This window comes from Narcine bancroftii, chromosome 4 (assembly GCF_036971445.1).
Source record: "Narcine bancroftii isolate sNarBan1 chromosome 4, sNarBan1.hap1, whole genome shotgun sequence".
In the NCBI taxonomy this organism is placed as follows: Eukaryota; Metazoa; Chordata; class Chondrichthyes; order Torpediniformes; family Narcinidae; genus Narcine; species Narcine bancroftii.
The window spans coordinates 104,045,895-104,067,694 of record NC_091472.1 but is presented as its reverse complement, the minus strand read 5'-3'; the positions used below and the strand labels follow the sequence as shown (position 1 = coordinate 104,067,694).

Here is a 21,800-nt window from a genome sequence, read left to right as displayed (position 1 = left end):
GAAAAAGGGGCTGGTTGTCCACCCTGTCTATGCCTCATAATCCTGCAAACCTCTAATATGTTGTTTCTCATCCAAGGTCTTTCTTAAGACATATTTTTCAATCCAGGAAACATTCTAGTAAATCTCCTCTCCAAAGCTTCCACATCCTTTCTTTTAATGAGGTGACCAGAATTTAACACAATATTCCAAGTGTGGTCTAACCAGAGTTTTATACAGCTGCAACATTACCTCACGGCTCTTGAGTTCTATGGGCCTGGACCCCAAGACCTCTCTGTTCTTCACACTGTTAAGAATCCTGGCATTGACCAGTCTTCTAGTTCGACCTTCAACTTCACACTTATCTGGGTTGAAGTCCATCTGCCACTTTGTCAACTAAATCTGCACCCTGTCTATATCCTGTTGTCACCTACAACAACCTTCTACACTGTCCACAGCATCTCTAGCATTTGTGTCATCTGCACACTTACTGACCAACACTTCTACTGCTTTAACCAAGTCACTTATAAAAATCACAAAGGGCAGAGGTCTAAGAACCTGTAAAACTCCACTAGTCACTGACCTCCAGGCAGATTACATTCCATCTACTCCTACTCTCTGCTTTCTGCAGGCAAGCCAATTCTGAATCCACACAGTCAAGTTTCGATGGATTCCATGCCTTATGACTTTCTGAAAGAGCCTACCATGGGAGATCTTGTAAAATGCTTCACTAAAATCCATATGCACTTCATCCACCTCCCTATTTTTATCAATTTATTTTGTCATCTCTACTACCTGCCCCTCACAAAGCCATGCTGACTATCCCTGAGAAGACTGCTTATAAATCCAATAGTTTGCATACCATTGATGTAAGACTCACTGGCCTATAATTCCCTATAATTCTCCTTATTCCCTATCTTGAACAAGAGAACTACATTTGCCATTCTACAATCCTCCATAATCTCCCCTATGGCCAGGCAGGATCATCGCCAATATCTTTTCCCTCGCTTCCTGTATTAACCTGGGGAATAACTTAACCAGTCTCAGGAACTTATCTGTCTGAATCTGATCCAGCACCTATTCTTTCTTAACCTCAACATGCTCCAGCACATTAGCCTGTACTCCACTGACATCACATTCTGGGTGAGAGGAACTTTGACAAAATTGAACACAGAGACTTGGAACCATACACTAAAGAACTGGAACCATACACTAAAAAACTGGAACCATACACTAAAGAACTGGAACCATACACTAAAGGACTGGAACCATACACTAAAGGACTGGAACCATACACTAAAGAACTGGAACCATACACTAAAGGACTGGAACCATACACTAAAGAACTGGAACCATACACTAAAGAACTGGAACCATACACTAAAGGACTGGAACCATACACTAAAGGACTGGAACCATACACTAAAGGACTGGAACCATACACTAAAGAACTGGAACCATACACTAAAGGACTGGAACCATACACTAAAGGACTGGAACCATACACTAAAGAACTGGAACCATACACTAAAGAACTGGAACCATACACTAAAGAACTGGAACCATACACTAAAGGACTGGAACCATACACTAAAGGACTGGAACCATACACTAAAGTGCTGGAGGAACTCCGAAGTCAAGCAGCATCCGTGGAAAGCATCAGGCAGTCAATGTTTCAGGCCTGAGCCATTCATCAGAGATCCCATGGATTGGACAAAAGTCGAATCAGAAGATGGGGGCTTCTTTCTCTGAGAAGATGTATTTTTCAGGGAGAGCATCTTTCTTAACCCTCTGCCCCCTCTACCTCTTAGCAGCTTTCTTTTCTTTCCCCTACCACCAGCAATCACCTGTCATCTGCAAGCCTGTGCTCCTCTCCCCTTCCTGCACACCTTCCATCTCCTTACTTGGGTGTTTACCCGATCTTTGGCATTCCTGAAAAAGGGCTCAGGCCCAAAATGCCGACTGCTTATGTGACTGCCAATGGATGCTGCCTGACCTGCTGAGTTCCTCCAGTATCTTTGTGTATTCTTTCATTATCAACATTGTAATCAGGTTAAAGCCAGAGAAGGTATCAGGTATTTCAGGTCTCTGTACAAATCTTTAAATCTTGGCCAATCAGTTTACAAACAAGATATTATTCAACCACTACTTCATATCCAATGCTCCTTGTCATATAATTTCATTTGCACAACATTTCCTCTGGATGTTCCCGAGTTAACAACAATCTGTCAGTCCCAGAATCTTAATTAACAATTATCATGTTTCAAATGTGCTTTCTGATTCATTGATCTCAAAACCAAAACACTTGCGGAACCAATTTCTATCTACGTTAATCGTGGCCTCCCTACTGTAAGTATTGGATCATGGCTGCTTAATTATTTTTTCTCCTTGGCCTTTTGCCAACTTGCTCTGCTGTCCTGAGGATGTTTGCCTTTCTTGCACTAGACCCATGATCTTATCCCAGTAGAGGCTCCCACAGAACCAGAGAATAATACAGCACAGAAACACGCTCTTCAGCACTTCATCTGTGCCAAACTATGATTCTGCCTAGTCCAACTGACCTGCACCCAGTCCATATGCCTCCATACCCCTCCATCCATGCACCTGTCCAAATTTTTCTTAAATGTCAAAATGAAGCCCACATAAAATGCTATCACGAGAAATAAAATGTTATCAAGATATAGATAGCAAGGTAAAAGGTCTAGACTTTATCTCAAAACATTGGAATTAGCCAAGGATAAGGGCGGATGGGGCCTACCTTCTCTTAAAGATTATTATTTCGCAGCACAGTTGAGAGCTGTGATAGGCTGGTGTAACCTATCATATGATGCTCAGTGGAAAGATACTGAGGAGAAGATACTTTCCATCCCCATACAGGCAATTTTGGCTGATAGTCACTGACAAAGATACATAAATAGTATTGATAACCCATGGGTGAAATGGACTCTTAAAATAAGGAAAACTACTATAAAATATATAAACTAGAGGGAGATATTGCAATTCTTAAAAGGTGTGTACATGACTCAGATTTCACGTCGAATAAATTGGATCCTAGATTTAAGAACTGGATAGCTAAAGGAATAGCAATTCTTTGTAATATAAAAGGGAAGACTATTCAGTTTTGAAATGCTCAAAGAGAAATGTTTATTAGAAAAACATGACTTTTATCGGTATTTGCAGTTGCGACATTATGTTAATAGGGGAGTTAAAAATGTAACCAAGTACACATTTGATAGAACTGTTTAGAAGCATATAATTCAGATAATGGTAGTAAAAATCATTTCAATTGAATATAAAGATCTGACAAATCTTAAAACACACTCGACTTCATACATTAAAACAAAATGGGAAAAGGAAGGAGAGATAACTATATTTGAGGAAGAATGGACAATAATATGGAGGTATCAATGGAATTGACCAGTTCACAGAAATGGAGGGAGTTTGGGTGGAAACATCTGATAAGATATTTTATTACATCCTCTCAGAAATCCCATTATGATAGTATCCTCCCTGTTTGCTGAAGAAATTGTGGAAATCAAAATGCAAACCATTACCATATTTTTTGGGACTGCTCTGTTATCAAAGAATATTGGAGGGGGATATACAATGCCCTACAAGACATTTTTAAATGTGAAATACCCTTAGAAAGTACTAAATCCATATATTTTGGCTATATACCTCAAGAATGGTTGAAAAGAGATAAATATTTAATGAATATACTGTTGGTAGCTAGTGAAAAGACTCTTACCAAGTAATGGTTATCGCAGGAGAGCCCAATTATAATGGACATTTATAAAATGCAGAAGATAACAGCATCTGTTAAATAGGAACAATATGATTCATACTGGGAAAAATGGTTTAACGGCATAATGCTTGATAGGCTTGTCCTTATTCTTACAAATCAATGATTATGTTGTAAAAAAAAACTCCCTACTTGTATATATTTTTCTTCTTCCACTTGTTCTGTCTTTCTTCTTCTATCTATAAGTGTTTACCTCAAATAAATATGTGGAGAATCGAGGCAAATATGTATATATAGTGTATATGTATAATATCTGAGATACATCTTATGGAAATGTTTGTTTAAACCAATAAAAAAAAATGAACCCCACATTAACCACGCAGCTGGCACTTTGTTTCACACTTCCACTATTCACTGTGTGAAGAAGATCCCCCTAATCTTCCCCTTAAACTTATCCCTTTTCACCCTTAACTCATGTCCTCTGGTTTGTTTCTCACCTAATGTCAATGGGCAAAATCTATTTGTATTTACTCTATCTATACTTTTCATAATTTTTATATCTCCATCAAATCTCTTTCATTCTTCTACACCACAAGGAATAAAGTCCTAACCTCTTTAACCTTTCCCTGTAATTCAGTTCCTAAAGTACTGGCAACATCCGCACTCTTTCAATCTTATTGATACCTTTCCTGTAGTTAGGTGACCAAAACTGCGCACGATGCTCCAAATTTAGCCTCACCAGTGTCTTAGGACTGGGATTCCTTTCGACAATTACAGAAAGAGACAAAAAATGTCATTCGGAAAGAAAAGATGAGCTATGAGAGGAGATTAGCTAACAATATTAAAAATTATACTAAGAGCTTTTTAAAAATATAAGAAATAAAAGAGACACATGTTGACATAGGACCAATAGAAAATGAAGCTGGGGAAATTGTAATGGGTCATAAAGGCAGAGGAACTTAATCAATATTATGCATCTGTCTTCACCGTGGAAGACATCAGTAATATCCCGGAGAGACAGAGGCTTCAGGGAGTAGAGTTAGATTCAGTTAGGGTTACTAGAGAAATTGTGCTAGGCAAACTAAACAGATTAAAGATTGATAAATCTCCTGGGCCGGATGAGGTGCATCCGCAGGTTTTGAAAGAGGTGGCTTTGGAGATTTTAGATCCATTGGTGAAGATCTTCCAGAAATCAATAGACTCTGGAGAGATTCCAGAGGAATGGAAGGTCGCAAATGTGGTTCCACTGTTTAAGAAAGGTGGGAGACAGAATAAAGGAAACTATAGGCCGATTAGTCTGACATCAGTGATTGGGAAGATATTAGAGTCGATCCTCAAGGATGAGGTGAAGCATGACAGGATAGGTCCAAGTCAGCATGGTTTTTTAAAGGATAGATCCTGCCTGACCAACCTATTAGAGTTGTTTGAAGAAATCTCAAGTAGGATAGACAAAGGAGAGGCTGTGGATATTATCAAAAGGCTTTCGATAAGGTGCTGCATATTAGGCTGCTAAATGAGATGAGGGCCCATGGAATTACAGGGAAGTTATTAAACTGGATTGAGAAGTGGCTGATAGGCAGGAAGCAAAAGGTTGAAATTAAGGGTTCTCATTCTGGATGGCTGCCTGTAACTTGTGGTGTTCCAAAGGGGTCAGTATTGGGGCCATTGCTGTTTACAATTTATAGTAATGATTTGGATTGTGGTATAAATGGTTTTGTGGCCAAATTTGCGGATGAGACGAAGATAGGTGGCGGAGTAGGAAGTGTAGAGGAAACCGTAAAGTTGCAGAAGGATATAGACAGATTAGGAGACTGGACAAAATTAAGGCAGATACAATTCAACATAGAGAATTGTACAGTTGTACACTTTGGCAGTGGAAACAATCAGGCAGAATACTGTTTGGATGAGGTGAAAATTCAGACCTTGGATGTGCAAAGGGGCCTGGATGTCCTCAGGCAAGGAAACCTAAAAGTTAATGGCCAGGTAAAATTGGTAGTGAAGAAAGCGAATGCTATGTTGGCATTCATTTCAAGAGGAATAGTGTACAAGAGTAAAGATGTGTTGATGAGGCTCTATGGGGCACTGGTGAGGCCTCATTTGGAGTACTGTGTGCAGTTTTGGGCTCCCTATCTTAGAAAGGATGTGATGTTGTTGGAGAGGGTGCAGAGGAGATTTACTAGGATGATTCCCAGAATGCAAGGGCTGGCATACGAGGAGCATTTGGCAGCTCTTGGGTTGTATTCATTGAAGTATAGGAGAATGAGAGGAGATCTCAGAGAGGCAATTTCGTGTTTTGAAAGGTTTCGATAGGGTGGATGCGGGTAAGACATTTCCCTTGGTGGGTGAATCAAGGACAAGGGGGTCATAGTTTGAAATTTAGAGGCTATCCATATAAAACAGAGATTAGAAAGAACTTTTTTTGTCAGTGGAACTCACTTCCGCATACAGCAGTGGAAGTGAGATCAATGGGAGTATTTAAACAAGAAATAGACAAGTATCTCATTAGTAAGGGCATCAACAGATATGGTGAAAATGCCAGAAATTGGAACTAGTGTAGAGTAGCTTAGTGTAGTTTTACGGGAACAGACTCGATGGGCCTAGTGGCCTGGTTCTGTTCCTTTGTCTTGTGATCTTAGACAACTTTACAATAACATCCCAACTCCTATATTGAATACTTTGATTTTTGAAGGCCATTGTGCCAAAAGATCTCTTTACCTGTGACACCACTTTGAAGGAATAATGTACCTTTACTCCCAGATCCCTCTGTTCTATGGCACTCCTCAGTGCCCTACCATTTACCAAGAATTTCCACACTTTATGCTTCCAAAACGTAATGTTTGCATTAAATTCCTTCTGCCATTTTGCAGCCCATTTTTCCATCTGATCCAGATCACTGTGCAAACTTTGAAACCCTTCTTCACTGTCCACAATGCCTCCAATCTTTGTGTCATCTGCAAACTTGCTGATCTAATTTACCACATTATCATCCAATGACATTAAGCAAGCTTCAAGCAGTTGAAAAATGTTCGGTCATCAGGTATCACTTAGCTGTATTTTTCATGTATGTCATTAACAATTAATGTTGTCAGACTACATAAAGAAATCACTGTCAAATCTGTCTGTTCCTACCCCCATGGTCACATTAAAGGATGAGTCACTGGCTCATAATTGGGTAAGCAAGATTCGGTCAAGCCCCTTCTTCAGCCAGCACAAAGAAACTGAGTGCAGGCTCTGCACAGGCAATTCCCAAGTTATGGTGAAGTTACATTTGAGTGAGCTATCCATTACTTGATTTTTCTGTCAGCCAGCAAGGTCAATTTTCCACACTATCCTTGTTTTATCACTCCACCCACATTTTATACACTCTCACATTATTGAATATTTGGAGATGTTGCTGAGGAAGTTCACAAGGTTGACTCCAAAAATGAGAGGGGTAGTTTATGAGTCACCTGGGACAAAACTTGCTGGGATTCAGAAAAATGAAAGGGGATTTTATATAAAATTATGAAAGGGATAGATAAGATTGAGACAGGAAAGTTGTTTCTACTGGCAGATGAGTCTAGAACAAAGGGATTAAGCCTCTAGATTTGGGAGAGCAAATTTAAGATGGAGATGAGGAAGCACTGCTTTTCCCAAAGAGTAGTGAATCTGTGGCATTCTCTGCCCACTGAAGCAGTAGAAGCTGCTTCATTAAATGCACTTAAGATACAGTTGATTAAATACTTAATTAGTAGAGACATTAAGGGTATGGGGAAAAGGCAGGTAGGCCAGATCATCCATAATCATATTGAATGATGCAGCAGGCTTGACTCCTGTTCAATTTCTGATTTTCTTATAACATCTACCCCTTAACACTGTCTATAGTTAAATTAATGGAACATATACTGCATCCAGTGGCAAAGCATTTTTTATTATTGCTGCTACCTTAAAAAATTCTTTAAAAATTCATGACTGAATTTGCAAGAAGTTGCATATCTTTAAGGCAAGACTTCTGTCGCCCTAGCGAATTCCTGGAACTCCATTCTGAGTCGGTGCATTGATTTGAGTACTCCCAAAGCTGGCTCCTCACAATCATTGCCAGAAGGAGGGCCAACTCTACTCGTGGTTCCTCAGGCCTGGCAGGACCGACCCTTCTGTGTTGGCCCTGTGCTTCTTCGGGGGAAGGAACAGTTCAGGATTACGCACTAGTCTGGTATGTGTAGCTACAGATTCAAGTCAACTGGCCTCGACACAAACTTCAACAGAGGACGATTTATTACCCAAGTATATTGGATGCAGGTTTTACTATTATTACTGCTCTGTCTGCTGTTGCCCCTGTTGCATTTCAGTTTGATCCTACCGTCAATATATTGGACATCAGTTCTGTGACCAGCACGCAAACAGACATGCACTTTTTCACCAAATTTTTACATCTGGGGTCCAGAAATAGTTTTGTGAAGCTGAAAGACAAAAACTGTTCCCTGGCAGGAGGACCAGTAACCAGTGGCACGGGTTTCAAACAATTGGCTGTACAGATAGAGTGGGGATGTTGCAAAGGGAGCATCTCCTTGAGATTTGCCCAGTATTCTCCAGAGGGCCAGGAGAGGAGGAGGGAGCCCTGATAGCTGACTGCATTAGTAATAGGTTGTGGTGGTACACCACCAGCCTACTGCAGGGGGCAACCTCTGTACCTGCAGGAGTGTAAGAGGACAGGACAATACCTGGCCGGCTGCCAATCAATCGGCCTGAATGGATCAAGCCCCACCTGGTCGGGTGTCAATCACCCTCCGGGATATAAGCCTGTGCCGGCCTCCCGAGGCCTCACACTGAGTTGCTGCAGCCACAGCCAGCCTGGCTCTGTGGAGGTTTTTGTGGATTAAAGCCTGTTGTTCAGTCTTTACCTTGTGTGTGTCTGATTCTGTCTAACAGTGCACCACATAGGTACTGAAGGGTGAGGACTGACAAGAGTTAATGATCATCCCAGACACCAACTCCAGTGATCGTACATTGTGGTTAGGCCTTGTAAAAGTCTGTTGGACTGTTTAAAGGCAAGCCATTACTCAATTTTGAAAGCTGTGTCTGAAGTTTCTACCAGACACACCTCGGTCACAGGTTCTATTGTGCGTGCCTTCTCTTTCCTCAGGCCCTCTAGGGGACTTACATTCACCCCACCCTTGGAGGTGGCCTCATCAGATCGAAACAGAAGATAATTGTCACTCCTCCTGTATCATTGAGCCAAACCCTTGACAAAATAGTCCATCTAGAATGAGGCACAGGACCCGATCCAGGGGTGGTCTTCCACCACTTATGCCTGCCACAGGTCAGTTTCACAACCCTCTTCTTCCTCCCCACAACCCATTAAAATTCTCCTTATCAATTACTTATTTCTGTCACATTTCAAAATGTATATCTTTCTGCCACCCTTTAGAACAGTGGTTCTCAACCTTTTTCTTTTCTCTCACATACCACTTTAAGTAATCCCTATGCCATAGGTGCTCTGTGATTAGTAAGGGATTGCTGAAGGTTGAAAGTGGGTGGAAAGAAAAAGGTTTGAAATCCACTATTTTAATCATATCCAATTGACTCGTTATGTGCTCTGTTTCATAACTCCAAAGGAAATGAGCCAATTGTAGAGTTCGTCGAAAGAACCAAAGACTTGTTGATCCAAACCAAGGCTTTTATTAGCAAAAGACAGGAGCTCGTCACAGGTGGCCGACCATTCTGGAATGATCCAACCTGGCTAGGGACACAACCCTTTAAGGCCCAAACAGTAGGTGTGGCTAAGCTCTCAGCCAATCGCTGTAAGCACAGTCATTACATACATACTCTAGATACTGTAATTATATACATTGGTGATAGGTCTGTACTATCACACCAATGACAGTTTTTCTCAAGCAAAATATTTTAGTAACAATTGGGACTAAAGCAGTGATTCTCAACTTCCCTTCCCACTCACATACCTCCTTAAGCAATCCCTTACTGATCACAGAGCATAGATGGCATAGGGAATACTTAAAATGGTATGTGAGATTAAAGAAAAAGGTTGAGAACCACTGCTTTAGAACGACGTCAATTCACACTAGACCTGAATCTGAATCGTTAGGACTGATCGTTAACCATTTCTCTTTCTACGGACACTGACTGACCTGCTGAGTGTTTCCTGCACTTCACCCTTTATTTCTGATTTCCAGCATCTGCGATTTTTTTTTTACTTTCCCTTTTGCCATCAGATTCCTCAATGACCAATGAAACAAAGACACTGCCTCGCTTTGACTTTTCGTGGACTATTTTCATTTATTTTTCACAAGGTGGTCTATATGAATGTTTGCACTGTCATGCTGCTATAAAACAATGAATTTTGCGGCTTGTTCATGGCAATAAATTCTGATTCTGATTCTACCTTATCAACTCCATTTGTGCCTCGGGATTTTTATTAACAGAGTGAGAGGGAACAGAAACAGTAGCACTGTGTTTTTCATAGACTTGGTATCCAAAGTATTGATTGCACAATCTAAATGAAACATAATAGTGAAAACAACAAAGAGTAAATCCAAGTGAATGGAAAAGGAAGTTTGCCTCAACTTGTTGAGAGAAATGGTAATAATAGAAAAACCTGTACCTAATACACCAGGCTGCAAATCAGCTCATTTGACATTTATATCGTGGGCTCAAATCTTTCCCGACTTAAAACAGACCAGTGAACACTTCTCAAATGCCTCTTCTCAACCAGCATATTGGACTTAGAAACACTAAACTGTTTTAAGCTTCTGAGTGCTGCTACAAAATGAACACTTGAGACTGAACAATCTGATTCCATCACCTACAGTCAGCAAGTGGGTTACACTAATTTTAAACCAACGAACCTCCACTTTCAGACAATAAAAGGGCTTTCTTCCCAAGGATTTACCCCTCATGCATTCCCCCCCCCCTCCCCCTGCCTCTCAATGGATTGCGCCCCCTTGCATCTCGGCATCTGGGTCTGTGAGGAATTTTGTTCTTGACTCAGACTGAGGTTTGCTTCAGATTAACTCGCATTCCTAGGGGCGTTGAATTTCGGAGGAGAAGAGGGCTGCAGCAACCATCCAAAGCAGCAGCAATTATCCCAAGGGCTTTCTTTATGTTATAACCCCCCCCCCCACACACACACACACACACACACACACACACACACACACACACACACACACACACACACACACACACACCCTTCTCGTTAGGGCTGAGATAATGTTGGCAAGGAACCCACAGAGATTGACCTTCTGCCTCCTCCGATAGATTAACCGTGCATTAATGTAGAAACATCACTTAGAAACAAAAATCAAAAGTTATTTTGAGGGCCCCGAGTGCATGATCTGGTTCTCGACTGTGTTCCAATTAAAGATAAGACACAAATTCCAAACAGCCCAACGACACTGCACACAAGTCATCTATCCACACAGTAAAATGTGGGGCACACCCTAATCTGAAGCGAGCTCCAGGCAAGCTCCTTAAAGGCAGGGGGAGCCTGCGCAGCCCAGACTAAAAACCGAGAGCAGACCTAAACGTGGCAAGCTGTGAACGAAGTGACAGACACCTCAAAATCCCATCAGGAATCATAGGGAATGAAGGTTTGCCTTGCCCAAAAGTCGTATTTTGGTATCGCAGCAGACTTTGAGGCACCGATGGAAAGTTCGGGGGTCCCCCTTCCATACACACACACTTCTTCCACAACCCCACCCCCCACCACTTTGTGGTGTGCAACAGCTAGAGACTGCAAGGAAAAAGCAAAGGAAAGGCAGGAGGCTTACCTGTAAAAGGTAGAGGGGGGTCCCTCGCACAGCCCAAAACTGCTGCAGCTGCTCTGCTCATTCTCCAGGTAGTAGGGGACTTGCTGCCCTTGGGTGACGAAGGAAGGGAGCTGCGGTGCTGACTGCAAGAAGACCAGTGGGCTTGGAGACATGCTGTTGAGGGAGTGAAGACCCCCCATGTGGCTGGACCCGTGCGAGTCAGTAGAGGCTGTGTAGCCCAGACTAGTAGAGTTGTACAAGGTGGCTGCAGAAGCAAATTCGTAACCACTCTCCGGGTAACTCATTGTTCCTCCTCGGCTTTTCTCCACATAGATTTCACTCAGAGGTCCATCACCATTTAAAGGTAACTGCAGAGTTTGCCTGCCGAAAGTGTCCAAGTCACTCGTCTGAATCTTCTGAAGCAAAGCAATCGCAGGTGATTTGTGATGGAGGGGAATTGCCATGATCAGCATCCAGGAACAAAGATCAATGCAGCTCTGGGTGTCACTGGCTGACACAGTTGCCTCTAGCGTTGGACTTCATATCATCTGAGCAACCTTAGAGAGGAAGAAAACTGCACGGGCACTACAGCTCTCACTACTGATGACAGGGCTTCACAAACACTCCGATTGCTCTGCTGCTGTGCATGACGAGGAGGAGGATACGAGTGAGAGAGAGAGAGCAGGCAGAGGAACACATTCAAACTTCAGACCAAGTCCTTCTGATTTGAACTAATAAGCATTACAAAGGCATTGGCAGTTAGCCAAGAAAGGTTGTTGTACATTGGCACTAGTTTTATGTTTCCCCTCAGACATACACACTTTAAAGTAATACCGTACTGAATCAATGCTTTGCCACATATTAAAGGCTGTTTTACATGTGTGCCTTGTCAGACTCTGTTCCGTTACGACCACACAAGGGAAAGGACTGATCCCAGTTTTGTTCCACTACCATACCTGAAGGAGCAAAGCCAGGAAAGTTGTCATAGCCCAGTACGGATCCCGCTCAATTTCCCGCACTGGCATGTCTCTTCTCCCCTCCTTTCATTTCCTCTGCATGGCAGTCAGTCCCACAGCACCCTCTCTGTGGTTTAAGCCCCTGATCTTCAGGTGGTAGCAAGTAGGAGCCAAATTGTACCGTTGCTTCACATATCACTAATGCTGAATCGGAGCGGGTGTTAATAAAGTGCCAAAAAAAATGCAAAATATCCCTAGCTTCGTCTCGTGTACCTGAATCTTTATCCACTACACTGCACTGTCGTTCTTAACTGTTTGCTCTCATGTGTGACATCGGGGTCAGAATTAAAGTGGCCAGGACATCAATGGATGATTTATTAATAACATGATAGTTTCAATAAAGCAGCAGCAAAAACTCACTCATGAGAATGCGCACTGTCTTATTCATACTTTAAACCCCTGGCTACATTAGCAGCCAGCGCGTCTCACTTCAAGTGAAGGGAAAACTCCTGCCTGGTTCACTGTTCACCAGTGAGGGCCCCAATTCCACCAATTTGCTTTTACAAGAGATCATCTAATGACATGATCAACTGCAGCATATTAAAATGATTGGGAGAGTCATAAACAGGGGGACAGAGCAACAAAATAAGGGGTTGATGATTTAGAACTGAGCTGCCTGGAAATTTCTTCTCTTGGTGGATAATCAATCTCTGCCCCAAAGGGTAGTGAAGGCTAGATCATTCAATATAGTCAAATACTTGAAAGATCATGGAATTGAGAATTAGAGGGAACTGGCACAGAAGAGGACATGATACTATTACATGGTGGGGTAAGCTTTCGGGACCAAGTGGCCTGCTCCTGCTGGAATATTTATGTGTTTCCCATCCATTGGGACAGAATTTACAAGACAAAGATGTAATTCGGATTCAGTCCCCAGCATTAAGGACACAATCATTTCCTAAACTCTGTATTTTGGCCATTCGCGCAAGCAAGTATGCTTTCTCCTACCAACCTCACTTACAGCAGAAATGGTGGACCATTCCCAAATTGCCAAGTGTTGGGGAATGGGTGACAAGCTGCTATTTGGAAGATCAGTTTTGTATATTTGATTTCTCTTTCTTTTTAAAAATTTTTGGGTTTAACATAATAATCCTTATACAAGTTATTAATCGAGTGAATCAATATGATAACATAATATAATTAAAGTAAATGCACAATAGACAAATTTTAAATTTCATCCCTAATTGTTAAATGTGATGGTTTGTTAAAATCATTATACATAAAAATCAGTTAAATAATATAACAAACCTCATTATACTTTAAGATAGTGTCTTTAAAAAAAGAGATAACATCTCAGATAATCATTTATCAAAAAGAAAAAAAACCTAATACTAATCTAACCCCTCCCTCAATCAAGGTTACAGAAAAATACAAAGATGGATCAAGTTGCAACCTCTAGAAGATGAACGGATCAGCTCTAGAGCTCTCATATCACCTAACACTGTCAATTATGATAATAATCTATAAATTATCCTGTTTCTATGCAGATGCTGATCCATTTTGTGAAAAGTGTAACTTTGGGAATGTCCTAAATTACAAGGATATTGGCAGAACATTTTTTAATATTTATCAATGATTTTTAAGATTGAATTAGATCCACGCCCTTTAATTGTCCGGTTTGGTTTTTCACATGAACCGGATAAACTTTTATCGGCATCTCAAGAGAAAGTTTTAGCTTTTAGCACTTTGACAGCCAGACAAGCAGTTTTAATGAAGTGGAAAGACGAACCCACCCCAACTCATGCACAGCGGCTACAGGAAGTAATGACATGTTTAAGGTCAGAGAAAATTAGGTCTAATATTAAAGATAAAAATTTCAGTTTGAAAAGGTATATTTGATTGCTCTAACAGTGCAATGGCAGTCAGAAATGTTACGACATTTAACTAACATTTATATAGATGAGTTTATTATCAGATACATATGTACCAAAATTCTTACTTGCTGCAGTCCAAATACATATAATTGTATACATTAAATTACTACAATATGATGAGACAGAAAAAGAGATGATAAATATCAAAGGATAGTTAAATAAATATTCACAGTTACAATTGGTGCATGAAAAAGTGATATTTCAGTCGTGCAGTCCGATTTCCCAGAGTAGTTTATGGCTAGGGTTCAGATAGTTCATGGGGGGGTGGGGGGGGGGGGGGGAGGAACATCATGTGATGCCATGAGGGATGACACGCAACCTCATGACTCCCATGGGATTATTTAAAAATGTACCTATTTAGAAAAGTTTTTTTTAAAAAGAATATTATTTTGAAGTTGATATAAAACATCTAACTAAATTTTTAGGATGTCACCTAAGGAAGAAAAAACTCCTATGCTAACTCCTACTAAGAAGTTGGAAGAAAAGAAGAAAAAAGAAAGTGGGCCTACCTTAGTGTTGAAGCAGGCTGCTGAGGTACTTTTTGGATCACCGACGAAGACCCAAGAGAGGGGCCTTCCTCCAGAGCCTTCTTCGTGTCAACATATAAAGATGGTGCCAGAGGAAAAATTAAAACTGCATCACGCATGCACGAAAAGTCGGGCATGTGCGGTGCAGTAGAAAAGAAGGTTGAGAAAAGCCTCAAGGCTTCTTAAATGAGCAGTCCAGCATGTTAATTTCAGAACAAGAGGCTTCAGAAGAATATGAAAGTAAAGAAGATACATCAAGTTCAGAAGAGGAGCAGACCACAGGGAAGAAAAAGTCTTTTAAGAAAGAAATAAGTAAGATTGAATCAAAAATTTGATGAACTTCAAATTAAAAATAATTTGTCTTTGGAAAATAATTTTAAATTGTTGTCTGAAGAATTGATGCAAGTTAAAACAGATTTGTTAAAGTGGATAATGCATTGAAGTTGATGAATAATGTTTCACAGAGAATGGATAAGTTGGAAAATAAGGTTCAAGATGTTCGAGAGGAAGTGCAGTGCATTGAAGATAGATCTAATAAGTCTGAAGATTGAATGACTTGTTTAATCTTGACGAATGAAAAACTGTTGGAGGAAGTTGATATTTTGGAAAAGAAATAATGTTAAAGTAGTGGGATTGTCCGAAGGTAAAGAAGGAGAAGACGTGATTCATTTTTTTCAAGAATGGATACCAAAGATATTTGGAGAGGAACATTTTGAAGACAAGATTTTAATTGAAAGAGTCCATAGAGATTTAAAACCAAAGCCCGGTCCGAGCCAGAGACCCCGATCTATCCTGGTTAGATTTTTGAACTACCAGGATAGAGAGAGGCTTCTCGGTTTGGTAATGAAAAGGGCTAAGGAATATAGACCTTTGAATTATGAAGGGGATAAAAATGTTCTTTTATCTAGATTTGAGCCAAATTTTATTAAATAAAAGGAGGGAATTTAACCCAGTTAAGAAAGTTTTATATAAAGGATACAGATTAATATTACATTATCCTGTTACTTTAAAAAAATTTGTAGCAGGTCAACAGAATGTGTTTTTCACAAATTTTGTTCAAGCTGAAAAATATGCTCAAAGTGTGTCTTAAGTTCAAGTAACAGAAGGCACTGATTTGTTGCAATGAATTTAATATATAGGGAGAGTTTTTTCCCACTTTCTATTCTGATGGATGAAGAATTGATATGGTATTATTTATTCTCATGTTAAATGGAATTGGTTGATTAAATCAAGGTTTTTTTCCCAAGGGGTTTGGGAGATGTGTTAAGTTGGTTTCTGGCAGTTGCATGTGTTTTTGTGGCTTAGCCATGACCCGCAAAATGGAGGGAGATAATGCTTGCTCTTGCAGTACTTGTTGAGGAGAGATTTTCTTTTTTTTTCTTTTTTCTTTTTTCCTTTTAATAATCAAACATGTTATACTTAATCTGAATTATTGTAATTTTTTGGATTGCAGATGATGATGCTCAGGACCAAATTATTTTATAGGAACTCTTCTTGGATGGGAATGAAGAAAATGGATTTTTAAAATAAGAAAAATGAATAAAGCAATAAAGATTTTAATATTAATGGGATTTTAATATTATTTTTAATATTAATGGGATTAAAGGGACAATAAAAATAAAGAAAATTTAGTCTTGTATTAAGAAATTAGGAGTAGATATTGCTTTTTTTTTACAATAAACTCTTTGTGATAGTACAGATTCTATCACCAATGTGTATATGTACAGATTGTAGTGTAGGATGACTGTGATTGGCTGAGAGTGTAGCCACACCTACTGGCAGGTCTTAAAGGATTGCTCCTAGCCAGACCAGGTCATTCTGGACTGGTCGACCTGCTTGTGATATGTTCCAGTCTTTTAGTTAATAAAAGCCTTGGTTTGGATCAACAAGTCTTTGGTTCTTTCGACGCGCTCTACACTCATTTAACCGAAAAAAAAAACACCTAAAACTGAGATGAGATTGGGTAGATCAAGTAGTCTTCTCTTCATTTAATTCTTAATCTAGGGGAGTGGTGACTTTATTTAAGAAAAAATTACCAATTAAACTTCAGAGTGTGACTACCGATCCTGCAGGTAGATATATAATGGTAAAATGGACTTTATTAAATATATATGCACCAAAATTAGATGATGAAAAATTTATACAAGATACTTTCTTAAATTTGGCAGATGTTTATGAAAACTTTTTTGTTAAATCTAAAACAGCTAAAGCTATGTTATATTTAATGAAGGATTTATATTTAGTCGATAAATGGAGGAAGAAACATCCCAGAGATAGAGTTATTCTTTTTATTCAATAGATTTGATACATACACTAGGATTGATTATTTTTTTTACTTTCAGCTCAAAATCAATTAAGAGTTTTGAATATTGATTATAAAGCAAGAATAATATCTGATCATTCTCCATTGTTGATGGAATTGGAATTTACTGAAAAACAGCAGTCAGTATAAAGATGGAGATTAAATTCTTTATTATTAAAAAGGTAAGATTTTTGTGCTTTTATAAAACAGCATATTGAATTATTTTGTGATACTAATTTACATTCAATAGAGAATAAGTTTATTATTTGGGATGCATTAAAAATTTACTTGCGAAGGCAGGTTATAAATTTTACTTCAAAAATTAAAAAGGATTATATAAGAAATATAGATAAATTAGAAAAAGAAATAACAGTACTGGAAAAAGATGTTCAAAAATCACCATCAGAGGATAAACATAGGCACTTAATTAATAAGAAGTTGCAATATAACACAATGTCGACTTATAGAACAGAGAAAATGATCTTCAGATCTAAACAGAAATAATTATGAATTAGGGGAAAGATTTCGTAAAGTTCTGGTTTGGCAATTAAAGGCAGAATAAACTTTGAGAATGATTAATGCAATACAACGAGACAATAAGAAAGTGGCATTTAAACCACAAAAAAAGAAACTTTTAGGAAATTCTATGAAAAATTATACACTTAAGAATAATTACAGGATACAACTATTATCGATAATTATTTGTCTCAAATAACATTACCTCAACTAACTGATATAGATAAAGATGATTTGGACAGTCCATTTACTGGGCAAGAAGTTAACGAAGCACCTAATTGTTTACAAAATAATAAGTCTCCTGGAGAGGATGGATTCCCAGTGGAATTTTATAAAGAATTTGAAGATTTAATAATTCTTTTATTTATGCAGGTAATAGAACAAGCTTTTAGGTTGCATGTTCTTCCATAAATGTTTTCCACAGCAATAATTATGGTTATTTCTAAAAAAGATCCATTAAACCAGCTTTGTACAGGCCTCTTTTCTTTCTCTTTGGCTTGGCTTCGCGGACGAAGATTTATGGAGGGGGTAAAAAGTCCACGTCAGCTGCAGGCTCGTTTGTGGCTGACAAGTCCGATGCGGGACAGGCAGACACGATTGCAGCGGTTGCAGGGGAAAATTGGTTGGTTGGGGTTGGGTGTTGGGTTTTTCCTCCTTTGCCTTTTGTCAGTGAGGTGGGTTCTGCGGTCTTCTTCAAAGGAGGTTGCTGCCCGCCAAACTGTGAGGCGCCAAGATGCACGGTTTGAGGTGTTATCAGCCCACTGGCGGTGGTCAATGTGGCAGGCACCAAGAGATTTCTTTAGGCAGTCCTTGTACCTTTTCTTTGGTGCACCTCTGTCACAATGGCCAGTGGAGAGCTCGCCATACCTCAAAGCAAAGCTCGACGATGCAACCCGCCTCACGGACCCGTCCCCTGAAACCCTCTGGGATCAGTTGAAGACTACCATACTGCAATCCACTGAAGAGGTACTGGGCTTCTCCTCTAGGAAAAACAAGGACTGGTTTGACGAAAACAGCCAGGAAATCCAGGAGCTGCTGGCAAAGAAGCGAGCTGCCCACCAGGCTCACCTTACAAAGCCGTCCTGTCCAGAGAAGAAACAAGCCTTCCGTCGCGCATGCAGCCATCTTCAGCGCAAACTCCGGGAGATCCAAAATGAGTGGTGGACTAGCCTCGCCAAACGAACCCAGCTCAGCGCGGACATTGGCGACTTCAGGGGTTTCTACGAGGCTCTAAAGGCTGTGTACGGCCCCTCACCCCAAGTCCAAAGCCCGCTGCATAGCTCAGACGGCAAAGTCCTCCTCAGCGACAAGATCTCCATCCTCAACCGATGGTCAGAACACTTCCAATCTCTTTTCAGTGCCAACCGCTCAGTCCAAGATTCTGACCTGCTCCAGCTCCCTCAACAGCCCCTAAGGCTAGAGCTGGATGAGGTTCCCACCCTGGATGAGACATATAAGGCAATCGAACAACTGAAAAGTGGCAAAGCAGCAGGTATGGATGGAATCCCCCCAGAAGTCTGGAAGGCTGGCGGCAAAACTCTGCATGCCAAACTGCATGAGTTTTTCAAGCTTTGTTGGGACCAAGGTAAACTGCCTCAGGATCTTCGTGATGCCACCATCATCACCCTGTACAAAAACAAAGGCGAGAAATCAGACTGCTCAAACTACAGGGGAATCACGTTGCTCTCCATTGCAGGCAAAATCTTCGCTAGGATTCTACTAAATAGAATAATACCTAGTGTCGCCGAGAATATTCTCCCAGAATCACAGTGTATAGGCCTATTTCATTGTTAAATGTTGATTATAAAATTGTGGCAAAGGTATCAGCAAAGAGAATAAATTATTGTCTTCCTGAATTAATAACTATAGATCAAACAGGTTTTGTTAAAAATAGACAAACTTCTGAAAGTTATTATTAACAGTTATTAAGTATAATTCATTTAGCACAAAAGAAGAAGTATTTAAGTGTTGTGGTTGCATTGGACACAGAAAAAGCTTTTGATAGACTGGAATTAATTTAAGTGGACTGATACTAGGATGAAATGTTTAGGAATAAGTATAGATAATCATTTGAAAAATTTATGTAAATTAAATAATATTCCATTATTTAAGAAAATTGTAGCGGGCTCACAACGTGGTATTGCAAACTGCCACCGTCAGTTCACAGATTACCTGACACATCGCATGCTAGCAGTGCTGGGCGCCAAAGTACAGCGAGTGGATCAGATGAAGCCCCTGCCTAAAGGCACGGGGCGCTAATGGCTCATAGGTTTAACTTGCTGGTCCTGTGGACCAGCAGCTGTTCACTAATGAGCTCATTAACATGCAGGGAATAAAAGGTCTGTGTATTTCTGCAATAAACCAGTCTTGAGTTGACTACCTTTGTGTGTATTTGCCTTTATTTAATAGCATCTACCATAGTATCTGCTACAAATTGGTGACCCTGGCGTGATGATTCAACGAATTTTAATCATTATGGAAAAGGAGGACATTTCAACAACAGCAACAACTGCCAGCGCCGCCATGACAGCTACTGCAGTTGGGCTTCATTTACCTCCTTTCTGGACACATCAGCCTCAAATTTGGTTTCTTCAAGCTGAAACCCAGTTTCGTCTTCAGGGTATTAGCGGCGGAAGTCACAAGATTTTGGCATGTCGTGAGTACATTCGACGCGGCCACTGTATCGTGAGTAAGCAAATTTATTGCTCATCCTCCGGCAGAAGACCAGTACACCAGGTTCTGCCAGTTTCTTCTTGATACATTTGAATTTACTAGGCATGAGCGTGTCATGCGTCTTTTGAACATAGAAGGCCTAGGTGACAAGAATCCATCAAACCTGATGAATGAGATGCTGGCATTGTCAGATGGTCATTCCCATTGTTTGCTTATCAAAACCTTACTTCTGTCAAAACTTTCAGCTCACGTTGCCATACCCATTGGTAACATGGATTTCTGCCATCCCCATGATGTGGCTCGAGAGGATGACAGGCTCTATCGTATCCTACACAAGAGTCTGCCCGAATACATCCAGTTTTTGCAGCAGAAGCATCTCCTGCATCCTACCAGCCTCCTGTATCTGCAGTCAATCCAAGAAAGAGGAACGTGCTGATGTACATCGAGAGTGGTGTTTTTACCATCGCCACTGGGGAAAAAATGCCCATAAGTGCATCCAGCCATGTACCTACTACAAAAAGAAGTCAGGAAAAGAGAGAGCCAGCTGCCAGTAGTGGCCTCGGCAGCTGGCGTACATACAGGCCTATTGTATCTTCAGGACGATGCGGGTAAGCGCAAATTCCTTGTAGACACAGGCGCTGAACTTAGTTTGCTCCTGCCGACCGATTGATATTTTGCGTCAACCATTACTCCTAAATATTTAATTTTATTTGAACATCGTAATTTTGTAATCAGTTTACATTCACTATAATCTCCATCTGAAATTGGCAATATCTCACTTTTATCCCAATTTACTTTATACCCAGAAAAACCATCATATTACTCCAGACATTATTGCAAATATTTTAAAGATTGTTCTGGGTATGTTCAATATATCAGTACATCATTAGCAAATAAATTAATCTTATATTCCTCATCTGCAATTCTTATCCTTTTAATATTATCATTTTGTCTGATTACTTGTGCTAACAGTTCTATGACCAATGCAAATACGCCTGGTGACAATGGACAACCTTGATGTGTTGATTGTGTGAACTTAAATGGTGAAGAAGTTTGGTCATTCGTCACCACCCTAGCAACTGGATTTTTATATAGTGCCTTAACCCAACCAATAAAAAATGGCCAAAACTTCAATTTTTCCAACACTTCAAATACAAAATTCCACTCAACTTGATCAAATGCTTTTTCTGCATCAAGCGCAACCACCATTGGAAGGTTGGGTTGCTGACTCGATGCATTGATCAACGTAATCTTTCTAAGAATATTATCAGAGGCCTACCTATTCTTATGAAACCTGCCTGATCAGCATGTACTAATTGAGGTAAATATTTGGCAAGTCTATTTGCCAATATTTTAGCTATTACCTTATAATCTACATTTAATAAAGAAATTGCCCAATATGAGGCCATTCAATAGATCTCTTTCTTTC

The 21,800-nt window shown here is 40.1% G+C and overlaps 1 protein-coding gene and 1 long non-coding RNA gene across 2 annotated transcripts in view; one reads left to right on the top strand and one right to left on the bottom strand.

Moving 5' to 3' along the window:
* Positions 1–12,730, bottom strand: part of esr1 (estrogen receptor 1) — a 259,140-nt gene extending 246,410 nt beyond the window's left edge. Inside the window, exon 1 of the mRNA XM_069932330.1 lies at positions 11,485–12,730. Coding sequence (XP_069788431.1) covers positions 11,485–11,936 — 452 coding nt within the window. The 5' untranslated portion in view covers positions 11,937–12,730. The remainder of the gene's footprint in view (positions 1–11,484) is intronic.
* Positions 1–21,800, top strand: part of LOC138760942 (uncharacterized) — a 110,513-nt gene that overhangs the window by 8,910 nt on the left and 79,803 nt on the right. Inside the window, exon 2 of the long non-coding RNA XR_011355985.1 lies at positions 17,223–17,364. This is a non-coding gene — a long non-coding RNA (uncharacterized lncRNA). The remainder of the gene's footprint in view (positions 1–17,222; positions 17,365–21,800) is intronic.